The sequence below is a fragment of the Eptesicus fuscus genome, chromosome 13 (assembly GCF_027574615.1).
Source record: "Eptesicus fuscus isolate TK198812 chromosome 13, DD_ASM_mEF_20220401, whole genome shotgun sequence".
In the NCBI taxonomy this organism is placed as follows: Eukaryota; Metazoa; Chordata; class Mammalia; order Chiroptera; family Vespertilionidae; genus Eptesicus; species Eptesicus fuscus.
The window spans coordinates 44949782-44965592 of NC_072485.1; the positions used below are offsets into that span (position 1 = coordinate 44949782).

General features: G+C 54.6%; 1 protein-coding gene across 1 annotated transcript in view; it reads right to left on the reverse strand.

The window, feature by feature from the left end:
- DCHS1 (dachsous cadherin-related 1) overlaps positions 1-15811 on the reverse strand; it is a 33324-nt gene that overhangs the window by 4786 nt on the left and 12727 nt on the right. The window contains exons 2-16 of the mRNA XM_008159834.2: positions 13521-15429; positions 8340-8528; positions 8011-8242; positions 7648-7884; positions 6290-7315; positions 5870-6063; positions 5564-5660; positions 5306-5463; positions 4245-5109; positions 3915-4154; positions 3686-3811; positions 2853-3062; positions 645-1523; positions 412-525; positions 29-240 (exon numbers count right to left, since the gene is read on the reverse strand). Of these exons, the coding sequence (XP_008158056.2) occupies positions 29-240; positions 412-525; positions 645-1523; positions 2853-3062; positions 3686-3811; positions 3915-4154; positions 4245-5109; positions 5306-5463; positions 5564-5660; positions 5870-6063; positions 6290-7315; positions 7648-7884; positions 8011-8242; positions 8340-8528; positions 13521-15308 (6567 nt within the window). The 5' untranslated portion in view covers positions 15309-15429. The remainder of the gene's footprint in view (positions 1-28; positions 241-411; positions 526-644; positions 1524-2852; positions 3063-3685; positions 3812-3914; positions 4155-4244; positions 5110-5305; positions 5464-5563; positions 5661-5869; positions 6064-6289; positions 7316-7647; positions 7885-8010; positions 8243-8339; positions 8529-13520; positions 15430-15811) is intronic.

The following is a 15811-nucleotide window of genomic DNA, read 5'->3' on the forward strand; positions in this document are numbered from 1 at the left end:
CCCCCCATCTTCCCATCATATCCCATACCTGCAGCAGGGGCCCCTCCAAGGGCCTGGATTCAGGCAGAAAGGCCACGTAGTGGGGCTGCAGGAAGCGGGGGGCATTGTCATTGGCATCTTGCAGGGTTAGGGTCAGCACGGAGAAGGCAAAGGCTCCTCCGCTCTCTGCCTGCAGCACTAGTCTCAGCCGTGGGTTTGCCTCAAAGTCCAGCCCCTCTGCTGAGCGAACTGTGATGGCTCCTGGGAGAAGGCAGAATGCATCACTGAATGCCCCTTCCTTGCCCTGGAGCCTTCCTCTCTGAGGCCTCTTACTCAAGGGCAGCCCCTCCCCCACCAGAGTCTCCTTGGGCCCAAAGGGGAGCTCCTCCAGGAGCCTGTCCCTTCACAGAGCCCCCTGCTCCTGCCCCTTACCTGTGTTAGGCTGGATGGAGAATGTCCCTTTCTCATTCCCGCTGAGAATGCTGTAGGTGATGGGTCCATTTGAGCCCCCTGTATGGACAGCCTTAGGAGAGGCAATGGGAGTCCCTGCAGAGAGGATGGTATTGGTTGGACTGTAAGCACTAGACTGAGGGAGTTTGGGGGCCATTTTTAGTAACTCCAGCCCATGCAGAGATACGAGGCTGGGAGACACGGTTGGGACCCACCTGGGGGTGCATTCTCACGGAGCACAGCTTCGCCACTAGCACGGGGAAAGCGGGGTCCACGTTCAGACTCCCCCTGCAGCCCCACAATGACCACACCGGTGGCAGAGCGAGCAGGACGGCCAAGGTCAGTGGCCACGATGAAGAGGACACGATCCCGGGGGCCCAGGCCTACAGGGGAGCGGGTCACACGGATTTCACCAGTGTAGGAGTCCACGGTGGTGCCAGGAGGTGGTGTGCCTGCCAGCCTATAGAGGATGGAGGCATTCGCACCAGCATCACGGTCTTCAGCTCGCAGAGTGGCCAGAGCCAGGGTCGGGGTGCTGAGGCTGGGGCCTGGGCGGGGCAGGCGCAGCCTCAGGGGACTAGTGGGGAAGGTGGGTGCATGGTCATTGACATCACGCACTGTGATGGTGACAGGCACTGTGGTGCTCAGGGGCCCAGCAGCTGCACCATCCACCGCACTCACGGAGAAGGAATAGCTGGCACACTGCTCTCTATCTAGGGCGGTGGCTGTACGCAGTTCCCCGGAGCTGGGCTCCAGCAGGAAGGCTCCTGCTGCACCTGCACCCAGGTAGTAGGTCACATGGCCATTGGCCCCAGCATCAGGATCATGAGCCTGTAGCTGCAACAGGAGAGTTCCTGTCGGGGCATCCTCAGGCACCTCCACAGAGTAGGCAGGCACAGGAAAGGCTGGGGCATGGTCATTGGCATCCAGCACTGTCACTGTCACAAGCAGAGTGGCACTGAGAGCTGGCTGGCCTCCATCCCGAGCCTCTATCCGCAGCTGGAATGCTGGTTCCACCTCTCGGTCTAGTGGTCTCATGGTACCAAACTCCCCAGAGGCTAGATCTAGGACAAAGGCTCCTGATGGATCCCCATCTGCAGAGAAGGGCATACACACATAAGCATACACGTATCAGCCCATGGGAGTGGGACTGATTTATAGGCAACAGAAAAGAATGAGATAGGATGTGAGGGAGAGAGAGAGGGAGAGAGGAGGAGGAGAAAGAGAAAGAGACAAAGAGAAAAAGAAAGAGAAAGAGAAAGAAATTGGAAGAAAGGCAGAGAAACAAAGATAAACACAGAAGGTGAAGAAATACCTTACTATAAAGCAGCTGATCTTAAGAGTGTGGTCTGGGAACCTCTAGGAGTCTCTTAAGACCCTTTCACGAGAGTACATAAGATCAGAACTATTTTCATAGCAATACTAAGACATTAAATGCCTTTTTCATTCTCATTATCTCACAATGTAGTGTGGAGTCCAGATGGTATATGTGATGACATCATCACTTGGATGGCTAATGGAATGTGTGCTGATATATTCTTGTGTTTTCTAGAATAGTCTAGGTAGAAAGTTTAGGATATAAACATGTTCAGAGATTCATTCAGTTTTTGCTGGCTTACCTTCATTTACACCTGTTACCATCTTTGCAACCTCACTACTGTCCAACAAACTGTTATTTGAAACCCTAACATGTGCCTATGCAGAAATATGTCAAATAGTATACTTCATTGGCTTGCTTTGCAATATTTTATATCTTCTTAGCTTTAATATCTAATATAATATTGACAAACATATATATTTATATTACATATTGATTATAATGTTATATCACACAATTTTATCATACAAATAAAAGCTTTCCAGGGATCTCAAAAATTAAGCATGTTGCTCAGCCGGTGTGGCTCAGCGGTTGAGCGTTGACCCAGGAACCAAGAGGTCTTGGATTAGATTCTGGTCAGGGCACATGCCTGGGCTGCAGGCTGGATCCTCAGTAGAGGGCATACAGGAAGCAGCCAATTAATGATGTTTCTCTCTCCTCGATGTTTCTGTTTGTATTCATCTTTCTATCCCTCACCTTTCCTCTCTCTCTAAAAAACAACAAAAAATAAAAACATAGTTTTAAAAAGCACCATTTCTTTTTTAAAAAGTAAGCATGTTAAAGGTTCCCAAGAGAAAAACGTTTGAGAGCAACTGCTGCTCTACAGGGACAGACAAGAAAGAAATAGAAGCAAAGTTAAAAATAGAGTCAGAGAGGGAGATAAAGAGCTGAAGAAGCACAGGAGACACCCAGAGACAAAGATATATGCACGGGGGCGGGGGCGTGGGAGGAGAGGGGGAAGAGGAATACATAAGGAGAAGGAAAAGGAGACCCTGACACATTGACTGAGTCTGACAGAGGCCAACATGGAGGATGTGGTTCTCACCCAGGATGCGGTACTGCAACTGCCCATTTGCTCCCACATCTGGGTCAGAAGCCCGCAGTGTGGTAAGGGTCTGGGGGTCCTGGCCCTCGGGCACTTCCAGGGAGAGATGGGCACTCCCAAAGGTTGGGGCATGGTCATTCTCATCCTCTATAGCCACTCGTACGGTGACATGGGTCAACAGCGGAGGTGATCCCCTGTCTCGGGCATACACTATGAGGAAGGAAAATCAATGAGCTCTAGTCCGCTCCCATCCCATGGAGAAATCCATACCACACAGTGTTCACACGCGTTTACCAGGTGCACACACAAAACAGAAAATGTCCATCTCTCTACACCCCACAAGCACATCGGTGCCTACATGTGGACATATACACATAAATATACAGGTTTCAGAGATGTTACTTTCTTCTCACCTCCCATGCTTGGTGCATGCAAGATGTAGCGGTGGTGTGACATTAAATGAGGTATCCAAAGATCTGGGTTCAAGTTCCAGCTTTGCCCCTTTCAAGCTGTGTTAGCTTGAGCAAGTCAGTTCACCTCTTAGGCACTCAAATATGCTCCTCTGTTAAATGTCTGCAGTATAATCTGAGGGAATCCTAGAGGGCATAGCTGTGACATTTTGCATTTGAGAGTTTGTGTCACACTGGTGACAGCCTAGAAATCAGTTGACCTTGCACTCTGCCAAATTGCTGACTCCCCAAAAGGATAAAAAAATGTAACAGAAGCTGTGCTGTAATGGATGGAAGCTTCTAGAAGGTAATTGGGGTTTTTTTCTTATGTAACACTGGGGATTACAACACCTCTCAGGTTTTCAGGGTCCTGTCAATGCGTACCTGTCAGGTTGATCTCCTCCTGTTCCTCCCGATCCAGGGCCCGAAGAGTCGTGAGAACTCCAGTGTCTGGGTCCAGGGAGAAGCTCTCGCCAGAGATGCCTCCATAGGTCACCTGCCCATTGGCCCCTGAGGAGGGGCAGCATGGAGGGTGATTATATATATATATATATATTCCTTTCTTGCCCTAGTCCATCCCTCTCTCAACTCCCCCCACCCCGCAAGGTCTTACCCAGGTCTGGGTCGGTTGCCCGCAGAGTGAGCAGAGATGTGCCGGGCGGGCTGTTCTCCCGCAAGAGGACGCTGTATTCCTGCTGCTGGAAAGCCGGCGCCTCGTCGTTGACGTCAGCGACACTGACAGTTAGGAGCTGCGTGGCTGAGCGCGGCGGGGAGCCGTGGTCGGAGGCCACCACGGTCAGGAGGTGCTCAGCTCGATGTTCGCGGTCCAAGGGCCGCACCAGGGACAGCGCTCCTAGGTGATCAGCAGGGCGGGTTGGAAGGAAACCTCCGCATCCCCTTCGCATCACACCCTCCTCGCACCTGGCCACCGGGCACAACTCACCAGTGCTTGAGTGCAGCCGGAAGTAGCCGTCCCCGCCAGCAGCCAGGCGATAGGTCACGCGTGCGGCCTCGCCCAGGTCCGGGTCCCGGGCCACCACGTGCAGCGCCACGGGCCCAGGCGGCTGATCCTCGGGGAGGCGCACACGTGAGGGCGAGGCGAAGACCGGCGCGTTGTCATTCTCGTCAGTGACGAAGACACGCGCGGAGACGCGCGCCGTGCGGCGGCGGCTGGCATTGGCGGGCCGGTCGGTGGCTTCCACCAGCAGCAGCATTGCGGGCGTGGTCTCGCGGTCCAGGCCCAGCGGCGCGCTCAGGGCCCCGGTGCGCGCGTCCAGGCGCAGCGCGGGCGCGGGCGGCTCTTGGCGCAGCAGGCGGTAGCGCACGTCGCTGTTGGGGCCCGGACCGTCGGCGTCCGAAGCGCGGAAAGTGTACAGCGCAGCGCCGGGCTCTGGGTTCTCCGGCAGCGCCAGCGCCAGAGGGTCGCGGGCGAAGGCCGGCGCGTGCTCGTTCTCGTCTTGCACGCGCACCTGTACGCGCAGCAGTCGCGCGCCCGCGCCGCCCGGGCCCTCGGCGCGCACCGTGAGCGCGCGCCACGCTGGCCCGGCCTCAAAGTCCAGCGGCCGCGCCAAGTACAGGCGCCCCGAAGCCGCCTCCAGCGCGAAGGTACCCTCTGGGTCCGCGCCGCCCACCAGGGTGTAGGTGAGTGCTCCCACACCTGCTGGCTCAGGGGGCGCCACCGAGCCCAACAGGGAGCCAGGCTGCAGCCCCTCGGCTGCTGTCACCGTCAGCACTACAGGCACGGGTGCCGCTGGGTCTGGCTCTGAAGGATCTGGTGGGGGCTCAGCCGAGTGAGCTGAGGGAAGCACCTGTTGTGGACGGAGGCAGGAGGAAGAAAGCAGGGGGACCCGTGTAAAAGGGGGGGTCTGGGTTTGCCCACGGGTAGCAGGAAGGGTGCTCAGAGTAGCCTTAGGAGAGGGGAAAAGGACCCAATGAAGGTGGAGCTATTGGAGGTGGGTCCACAGCAGTGGCCAAGTGGACAGACTGGAGGCGGGGCAGCCATACCTGCACCAGCAGCTGGAGGCTGGAACTCCGAGGAGGGCTGCCTTGGTCATGAGCACTCAGCGTCAGCACATAGTGGGGCCGCTCTGCTCGGATCAGGGGTGCTGCAGTGAGCAGCTCCCCTGAGTGAGGGTGCAGAGAGAAGAGCTCTGAGCCAGGACCTGGGGATAGGCAGTGGAAGGGTGAGGGCCTGGGTCCCAGAGCTGGGCAGGTCATGAGGGTGTGTCGCACCCATCAACTCCCTTCTCTCCACCCCCATACCGGTCAGCGTGTACAGGATGGTCCCATTCTCCCCTTCATCCGGGTCCTTGGCCTGCAGAGTCGTCACCAGTGTCCCTGGAGGCACTCGGTCTGGTACCTGTGGGGACACACAACTTGCCTACAGTTGTCTCTTTCCTGTTCTTGAGACAACCCAGGATGGAGTTCCCCTCACCTGTGTGCAGACAGAGCCCCTTTTTTGCTCTCACACTTGTTCCAAAAAGCATCTCTTACCTACATCTACAGCTTTATGGGAGACGCTCATTCCCTCTCACTTCTTCAGGACAGAGTCCTCCCCCCATCACATACCTGTACAGGGAGGCCCCCGCCAGCAGCCCCTGAAGCCTGCAGGAAGGTGGGACTGTTGTCGTTGAGGTCGAGCACTGCGATGTGCACGGTGCCTGTGGTACTGCGGGGTGGGCTCCCCCCATCCTGCACCCGCACCAGGAGCTGGTAGCTGCTCTGCCGCTCTCGGTCCAGGGTTTGGAGGGTGGTCACTTCTCCTGGGAGTGCAGGAGAGGGGTCATGTATGGAGTAGCTAGGGAGGCAGAGCCAGAGGCTGAGGATAACGCAGAGAAGCTGGGGTTTGGGGGGTGTGCGAGGGAAACCCGGGGTGAAACTCCAAGCTCAGTGCTGGTCTTCATGACCAGGCTCTGGGGATCCTGTCTGATGCTTCCCCAATCTGAGGATGAGGCTACGGGGCCTCAGAATTTGGGTGCCAGTACTCACCAGTCTGGGGGTGGATGCGGAAGGCCTTGCTGTCTTCTGACATCTGTCGCAGGCTGTAGGTCAGGCGTCCATTGGGTCCCGAGTCTCGGTCACTGGCATAGACCCGGCCCACACTGGTCCCTGGGGGCTGGTTCTCTGCCACAGCCAGGAAGGTGGGCTCCTCAGACAAGCGGGGACTGTGGTCATTCTGATTGAGGATGCTGACCCTTACGGTGGCCGTGCCTGTCTGCTGCCCCAACTCAGCTTTGGACCCAGACACTGCCATTACCTTGAGTGTGTACAGCTCCTGGGACTCACGGTCCAGTGCTGCCCGCACCCAGAGCCACCCACTCTGTGGCTCTAGGCCAAAAGGGCTGCTTGGCCCATCTCCTGCAAGGTGGTAGGTGACAGAGCCCCCATCAGGTGCTCGAGCCTTCACCTGCAGAACCTGAGTTCCAGGGGTGGTGCCTGAGGGCAGGTCCACACGGTAGGTAGGGCTGTCGAAGTGGGGAGCCAGCCCACGGGTCACCAAGTCCTGTACCACCACCCGCAGTCGAAAGTGGCTGGTGCGGGGTGGGGAGCCTCCATCCCGGGCTTCCAGGTCTAGTTCATGCGCTGGCCCCCCTGGGGCCCCCAGAGGTCCTATAAGTCGTACGTGGCCTGTGGTGGGGTCCACGGTGAAGACCCCGCCACCCCCAGCAAGAAGGTTAAAGGTGACTCGGCTGTTAACGCCTGAGTCTGGGTCCAGGGCACGCAGTGTATAGATGAGGGTCCCTGGGGCGGTGCTTGGTGGCAGCAATACTGTGTCTTCAGGTGCAGGGAAAGCAGGGGAATTGTCATTCACATCATCCAGCAGCACACGCACCCGAGCTACAGCGAAAGCGGGGGGCACTCCACTGCTTGCCCGCACCTCCAGCTCCAGCACTGGCCCCAGCAGCTCCCGATCCAGAGGGCGAAGCGTCTGTAACAGCCCCGAGGCCCCATCCAGGGAGAAGAGTCCTCGGGGATCCCCACCTGATAGGGCGAGTGTCACTGGCCCCAAGCGACCTAGGGAGGAGGGAGTGGTCAGGAAAGAGATGGAGGGGCACCTATTGAGTTGGGACCAGACTCTGATCCCAAGAGGGGTTACACAATGCTCACTCCTGTGCCTTTCAAAGGAATAGGGGGCGGGGCAGGTGTTGGCAGAGAAACTGGATGGCACTAGGGTGATAGTCACGTGGCTGAGGATGAAGCAGAGCGCCTGCACATGCCCAAGAAGATGGTGGGAACTGGAACCAGTGTTTTGTATTGGGGCTATCTGGGGTACCCTGAGATGGAGACCGAGGGTTATATCGGGGTGTCTGGGTGTGGCGTTAAGTGGGAATAATGATAAATGATACCTGGTGGGTTGTGTGCCTGGACTGTGCCCACACTGGTGCCTGGTGCCACATCCTCTGGCACAGAAAAGACATACTGTAGTTGTTCAAATATGGGTGGTATGGGGGTTCCAGGCACAATGCTGATGTTGACTCGGGCACTGGGCTCTGCCTTCAGGCCACCTCCATCCTGAGCCCCAATCTCCAGCTGCACCACAGAGTTGACCTGCCTGGCCAAGGGCCAGGCTACTGTCAGCAGCCCTGGGAAGAGAGAGAGAGAGAGCAGAGATGTTTAAGGAAACAACAGAGTTGAAAGGGGGGCAGTGCTTCATTTCGGCAGGTGGGAAAGGGGTGTGGGATAAACCCTGGGTACAGAAGGATCCTCACCTGAGTGCTCATCCAAGGCAAAGAGTGGGGGGCTATTGCCAGCCAGGATGTGGTAGGAGAGTCGCCCATGGGGCCCCTGGTCGGGGTCATGAGCACGCACCCTCAGCACGGCTGTGCCTGGTGGACTCTGGGCGCTCAGGCTGGTAGCATACTCCCGTGGATAGAACTGAGGTGGGTTATCATTCTCGTCTGACACAAACACCTTCACATACACTATGGACTTGAGGCCTCCCTGGTGAGATATGTAGCCATAAGTCAGGTGGGCTTTATCTGGCCCTGGTGAATGCTCTATCCCAATGTCCCACCCTGCCCACGGTCTGCCCACTCACCCCATCCACAGCCGTCACCGTAAAGTCGAAGCTTGAGGGCCCCTGGTCACGGTCCAGGGTCTGAGTCGTGCACACATCACCACTGTGGGCATCAATGCGAAAAGGGGGAGACCCCGAGGCCCCAAGTCCGGCACCCAAGGAATAGGAGAGGAGGCCAAATGGGCCACTGTCTGCATCTGTGGCTGTCACCTGCGGGAGAGGCTGGGGTGAGTGTTGCCATATCTTTTTGGCCAGAAAAGCCAGAGATACATGGCAATTAGGAGGAGCAGGCCCTGAGCCACCTGGGGCTCAGAGTCTTTAGATGGTGGACACACAGAGGGAATTAGTAGGACACACACCAAAACACTTTGCCTGTGTGAGGTTCCTGTGAGCCTCTTGTCACAATATTTTTGTCAACTTGTCAATACATAACCTTGTTTTACGTGTGTTTCTGTTTAAAGACACCTAACTTAATATATATTACTAGAGGCCCGGTGCACAAATTCATGCACAGGTGGGGTTTGGCCAGCCCGCCCTGATGTGGGCCTATCATGCTGGGCCAGCGGAGGGAGGGAGGAGGTGGGAGGAAGGGGGGAAGGAGATGCGGGGGGTTGGCCGGCCGGCCTTGCCTCCGATCAATCAGGCTGGTTGGCCGGGTGCAGTAGGCATCATAGGGACTGGTCCTTCAAATCATTTAGTTGTTCAGTGTTCTGGTCACTGGCTTTTTATATATATAGACTGATTTGTTAACATTGAACACATGGCCAATGACACTATAACTCTTATCTGAACAAAGTTAATCTGAACACACATACTGTTTTCTCCATAAGGCACATCACAGCCCTCTTGTGCTTAGGGACACTAGACAGCACTTCAGCACCACACCTGGGGACCACTTTAAACAGCAAAATCACCAACAAAAAGCACAAAAATGCAAAAAAACCTGGCACTAAACAGACTGCATGAAGGACTCTTGTTTACAGTATAAGAACTGAAACGTGAAGGCAGAGCCTGGCCATGTTCAGCCTCAGCTGAAACTGTGTGCGTTAGGTAACTTGAATTTTTCATCACTCTGCCCATGTCCGAGAATGACTGCAAAAGTTCCACAAGTATTGATTTTAGGGTCACACCTAAATTTTAGAGAGTCAGCAAACTGACAGATATTAAATCTGCAGAGAATGAGGACCAATTTCACTTATGAAGAAGAGTACTAAAGGGCTCTGACTGCAAATTCCTGGTGGATCACAGGGAGTGAAGAACCAAGTCTCATCATCACTCCAGGCAGAGAAGTGGCTGACTGATAAAACTATAGAGGCTGATGTCACAGGGTTACTCTTTATTGAGTTTGGTCGTTACAGAATGAGATCTGATTGATACTGAAATTTGATGACTGAAGTGATCAGGGTCTGCTCTATGGATGTATGGTTGTGGCTCATGCAACTTTAGCTTCCCTTTCACCTCTCAAGCAAACTTCATTGGAAGTGGGAGAGGGAGAATTTCAGGTCTATATTGAAAGTCCAACATTGAAGTCATTCAGTTGTAGGGGCTCTCCAAAACTAAGAACTAGGGAAAGGCTTTCCTGGTTAATTCTTGATAATCTCCCAGACTGGGTCAGAAAAAGTTGAATGATTGGACACCAATATCAGGAGCCTCTGAACATTTCAGAGCTGGATCAGCAGGAGACACCATTCTGGGAGCTCCAAGGCCAGGATAGGGCCAGGCACACCTCTATGTGTATTTGTTCATTGAGTAAACGGACATTCTGATTGCCCTGCCTTACAACAAAAACTTCTTTCAAACTGACTTTTATATCATGGGTGCACATTAGGGCCTCAATAGTGGGCTAGCTGGTGCCGACTGCGGTAGCCTGTGACAAAGTGCTCTTTGTGGATCCAAGGGCCTCAGGGTCATGATATGCTGTAAAAGGAAGCTGGAGAGTTCCCCTTTCTGAGCCAGAAAATGTTGCTCAGGGAGAAGGCTGGCCAAGGACTTCTAATGGTTGCCTGGGCCCTTGACAGAAATGATTTGTGCCATTGTTTACCCTCCTGAGAGACACTAAGACCCTGACATGGCTGGACCCTGGAAACAGCTCCCGCTCCAACTCGTTACTGTGGCCGTGGGCCCGATATCCCAGGAGACAAACTTCCCCTGCATCAAGCCTGCAGGCTGCAGCACAGCTGCGGCACCATCTCCAGAAGCTGTTAAAGACCTTTGCCCTCTGACTCGCTGCAGGAAGAAAGCAATAAATAGTGGTCAGGGGAAGTTGTCAGGAACTGACCCCAGAAGGCGCAGCAGCCATTGACTGGAAATGACCAAGGCAGAAGTGAATTTCCCAGCCTCTGCAGCCCCTGCTCAGAGGTTCCACTGCAAATGCACAATCTCCATTTCAGCAGGCTCTCCGCCCTGTTACCCAGCAATCTCTCCCCAAAGCTGTAACTCTTATCCCCACCCCACCCAAACCTCTCATCAAATGCACTATTTCAAGGAGAAAATAAAGACCCTTATCTGTGAACTCTCTAAAACTCCTAACAGACCACAAACTTACTGCAACAGCCCATCCTGACCTCCTTCCCAGGTGTTTCTCCCACTCTGACTTCTTGACACTACGCTCTCCGGTCCCCGCCACCCCCCTCCCACGTTTCCCACCCCCAGTCTTCCTTTGACCTCCGCTTACTCTGTCTGTTGTTACAAGTTTTTGTTCCCTGGAATCTCTCCCTGGCCTTTTCTCACGCTACACACTTGCTTAGGGTCTTCTCTTCCACTTCTGTGGCTCTGACCATTGTCTATACTTTGACCCAGATCACTTCTCTGAGCTCCAAACTTGTAAGGTGCCTGCTCAACATCTCCACTTGGATGTCCTCACAGGAACCTTAAATCCAACCTGTCCAAAACTAAAGTCATGATCATTCCAAACCCCTCTCTAATGACTCTTCCATCCACACAGTCACTCAAGCCAGAAATGTGTTCTTCCCTTTTCCTCGCCCGGTATATCAATCAACCAGGGACTAAGTAAATCCTCATTATCTCTCCTATTTGTCTATTTCTTTCCATCACCATTATCACTGTCCTGACCTAGGCTTAGGTTGTCTCTCCCCTGAACTGTTAAGTTCACATCTCATAGCTGTCTGATCCCCCATCCTTCCTCTACACCAGGGTTTCTCAACTCAGCACGATTGACATCCTGGACCAGACAGCTCTTTGTCGTGGTGCATTATAGGATCCCAGGCCTATACCCACTAGGTACCAGTGGCACCCCACCCACTGTGACAATAAAAAATGTCTCTGGACATTGCCAAATGTCCCCTCCAGAGGGCAAAATCACCTCAAGCTGTGAACCACTGCTCTACACGGATCGTCAAAAGTATTTTTTAGAAAACAAGTATCATGTTACTCCTCTACTCAGAAAGCTTCAATGTTCCCTAAAGAAAAAGCTCACACCTCGTGGCTTGGCTGGACTTTTCACTGTCTCGCCTCCCTGCACAGTCTCATCTCCCACTCTCCCATCTCCCACCCTTAAACAAGTCAGCCTCTCCCACTCTGTGCATGCCACCTCTGCTTGGTACCTTCCCCTGTCCCGTCCCCTCATAAACTCCTGCTTACCCTTTACGTCTGAGCTCAAGGATCCTCACCTTTGGGAAGACGTTTATATGGCCTTTCTGTACCTCACACGTATCCCCATCATGGATGTTCTCTTACTGCAGTAAAGTTGTTTCTTTGCACATGAACCTCCCCTCTACATTATAAACTCCATGAAGTGTGTGTGTGGTGGGGGGGGGGAAGGGGAGTTGAATGATTCATTCATTGCTGTATTCTGTGTCCCTAACACAATGACTGGAACCTGGTAGATACTCTAAATGTATGCTGAGTGAATCGAATATTAAGACTTCTTGTAACCATTATGAACACCCCACTGGTTATTTTTATGCCTGCTTCCCTATGGTTACTAACAGTAAGAACTCCAGGAAACCACCTGGAGAGCTGCCCTCTTGCTTCAGGCACTCGTGAGGAGAAAGAAGTTTGGAAGCCACAGCCCACTGGTCCTGGGCCAGGAGGGACAGTAAACGCATGCGAGTGTGGGTGGGAGCTGGACAGCAGCAGGCAGGCAAATAACCTAAGTCTGGCCAGAAGGGAGAGGGTCAGCCACGCCCAGGCACTGGCCTGGAAGTCTAGACTGACAGGGAGCCCCTGAGAAGATGTTCAGGGGTCTGGTGGACTTCTGAGACATAAAGACTTCAAGCATTAGTCTCCTGAGAGACCTCCCTACCTCCAGTCTCCCCTCTGGCACCCATACTCCATGGTGCAGCCAAAGCAATCTTTCCAAAAGACATGTCAGATTTGCCTAGAGCCGTTCATTGGCTCCCTATGGTTTTTAAAAATATATATTTTTAATTGATTTTTTTAGAAAGAGAGGAAGGGAGAGAAACCTCGATGTGAGAGTACCAGTAAACATTATTCAGCTGCCTCCTGCATGCTCCCTACTGGGGAATGAGCCGCAACCCGGGTACGTGCCCTGATTAGGAACCGAACCCACAACCTTTGGGTACACAGGCCAACACCCATCCCATTGACCCACACTGGCCATGGCTCCCTATGGTTTTTAAGGTAAAGTCAAAGCTTATAATCTGTTTCTGTCTACAATTTTGTCTCATCTCTCTCCAACGCTTTCTCATCAGCACAACTTCATCTAAACAATGAAGTCCCCTGAACACATCACGGTGTTCTGCAGCTCTTTCTGTAGGCCTGGAGCCCCTATTCACAACCCTGTATTATCTATTTGACAAAGTCTCATTGATTCTTCAAAGGCTTGTCCTCCGGGTCTCCACAGCAGCTCATATACAGCCTGCTACAGCACTAGTTACTGGTGTGTCTCTCCACCAAGACCGTCACCTTTCTTGGTTCCCAGGGCTCAGCCGTGCTGGACTTATAGTGGGTAAGTTAATTCTTGACATCACAAGACACTTTTTCTCTAGACCCAATCTTAATTCCAACTACCAAGATTGCCTGACCCAGCTCTTGCACCCTGCTCTCTCATCTTTTCACTAACCCTTACCCTCTGCACAGACTTTGGAGCTCGCAGGATAGAACCAGACCCTCTGGCATAAGTGACCATCAACAGATGCACCTGAAAGGCTTAGTTCTTGCTCTGAGCTCCCCTGTGGCCCTCTGATCCTCTCCTGCCCATAGCAGCATCCCACTGTGTACCTGTAGGAAGCAGGTTCCAGGCTGGGTGCCCTCGGGCAGTGAGGCGTTGTAGAAAGTCTTCTGAAACTGAGGCTCGTTATCATTCACATCTTGCAGGGCCACGCTAACTGTGGCGGAGGAGGCGAGAGGGGGCAAGCCCCCATCCGTGGCCACCACAATCAGCTGTGGCTGGGGTTCCAACTCATAGTCCAGTGGGGCAGCCGTGGTGATGATGCCTGAGGTGGGGTCGATGGAGAACCAGCGGGTGTGGCTGCCTGGGGCCAGGCTATAGGTGACCTGACCGTTGGTGCCTTGGTCAGGATCCCGGGCCATCACCCGCACCACGAAGCTGCCAGGCAGTGCAACCTCAGGCAGGGGCTCAGGTCGGTAGAGCTGGCGGTCAAAGGCAGGCACGTTGTCATTGACATCAGTGACATGCAACACAAAGGCGGCCTCAGCCCGCAGCGGGGGTGAGCCTGAGTCGGTGGCCGTAACCCGCAAGTTATAGGCATCCCGCTCCTCCCGATCCAGCTGCCGAGCCACGCACACCAGGTAGATGACGCTGTCCTGGGTGCTTAAGGCAAAGTGGCCCTCTCCACCCTCCAGGGACACGTTGACGTGGGCAAAATCACCATCATCTGGGTCTGACACAGAGATGCGAGCAACAAGCTGGCCAGGTGGGGCGGCCTCGGACACGCGGGGGGAGCCATCTGCACTGAGGAAGATGACAGTCATGGAGGGCTGATTGTCATTGGCATCTCGCACGTGCACAGTCACAAAAGCCGAGCCCAGCTCAGGGTGAGCCCCACCGTCCCGTGCCTGCACCACCAATTCATGGACCCGCCGTTGCTCGAAGTCCAATGGCCGCTCCAGCCGCAGCAGCCCCGTGTGCGCGTCGATGGAGAAGGGTCCATCGCCCTCGCTCTGTCTCCGGTTGATCTCATACGTCACAGCCCCATTGGCATCGGCATCGGCATCAGACGCATACACCTGCAAGACTGGGCTGCCGGCAGCCAGGCTCTCAGACACCACAGCGTGATAGCGACTCTGATTGAAGGCTGGGGCATGGTCATTGATGTCCAGCAGTGTCACATCCAGCAGGGCCTGGGCCCTCCGAGGGGGTGAACCACCGTCATAGGCCTCCAGTTGCAGCATATAGTGTGAGCGGTTCTCTCGGTCCAGGTCCCCAGTAATTACCAGCTCAGGCACGGGAGCCCCATCCGGACCAGGACGTGTCTCCAGCCGGAAGGTCTCTCCAGCCCCATCACCAGACAACGCATAGCCCTGGGTTCCTAGGCGGCCAGCGTCTGCATCACGAGCCGGCTCCAGCGGGTAGCGAGTGCCAAGAGCTGTGTGCTCGGGTATCTGCAGGGCAGCACGAGCCTGTGGGAAGGCTGGAGCATGGTCATTGATGTCAGCCACTCGTACAGTAACTTCCACGGTGGCACCGTCAGGAGTGACTGCAGTGAAGCGGTAGCGATCCCGCCGCTCACGGTCTAAGACACGGGCTGTACGGACCACCCCACTGTGCTCATCGATGGCCAGGTCTGTGCCCACGCCGCTGCCCTCCTGCGCAGAGATGAAGTACATGGGAGGTGCTGCCGTGCCTGCCGGAAGCCCTGCACTGATGTCCCCGATCAGCGTGCCTGCTGGCTGCTCCTCATCAATCTGCAGGTCCAAGCTCCCGGCCTGACCCCAGGCTCCTGGCACCCTGGTCCCCAGCAGCAGTAGCAGCAGTGGGAGCAGGGGGAGGGGCCTGGGGCCCTGCATGCCAGTGCAGGGAGGCACAGTGCCCAGCTCCTTCTGCATGACAGGCGCAAGACCAGATGTGACTTGGGCTCTGGCTCCAGGCCAGGCTCTGGGCCCAGCTTGATCTCAGGCTTTGGATCAGGTCCAATTCGAGCACTGGCTCCAGTGCAGGCTCTCTGACCTGGGAGAGAATCAGAAGGGAAACGGTCATGAGGGGGAAGGAATCACAGTTCAGGGAGACTGGGGCTTAGGCTTTGTGCTGCCTCACACCCAGGAAACCTCTGCTTCAGGACTCCTCAGGACCCACTCATCTTTCCCATCCCAACCTGACCCTGCTCTCGGCAGATTGTTTTGTTCCTATTGTTCAGGTCTGAATGCCCTCAGATTCCCAAATGGGGCAGGGACTCATAAGCCACATTGATGGGTTTGACTTTATCCTAAAAGCAAACGGAAGCCACAAAAGTATTTTGAGAAGGGATGTGCCAAGATCTGACTGACATGTTGTGAAGATGGTTATCTTAGGACAGTCCTTGTAACACACTTGTGGGAGTCCAGGCGCTGGC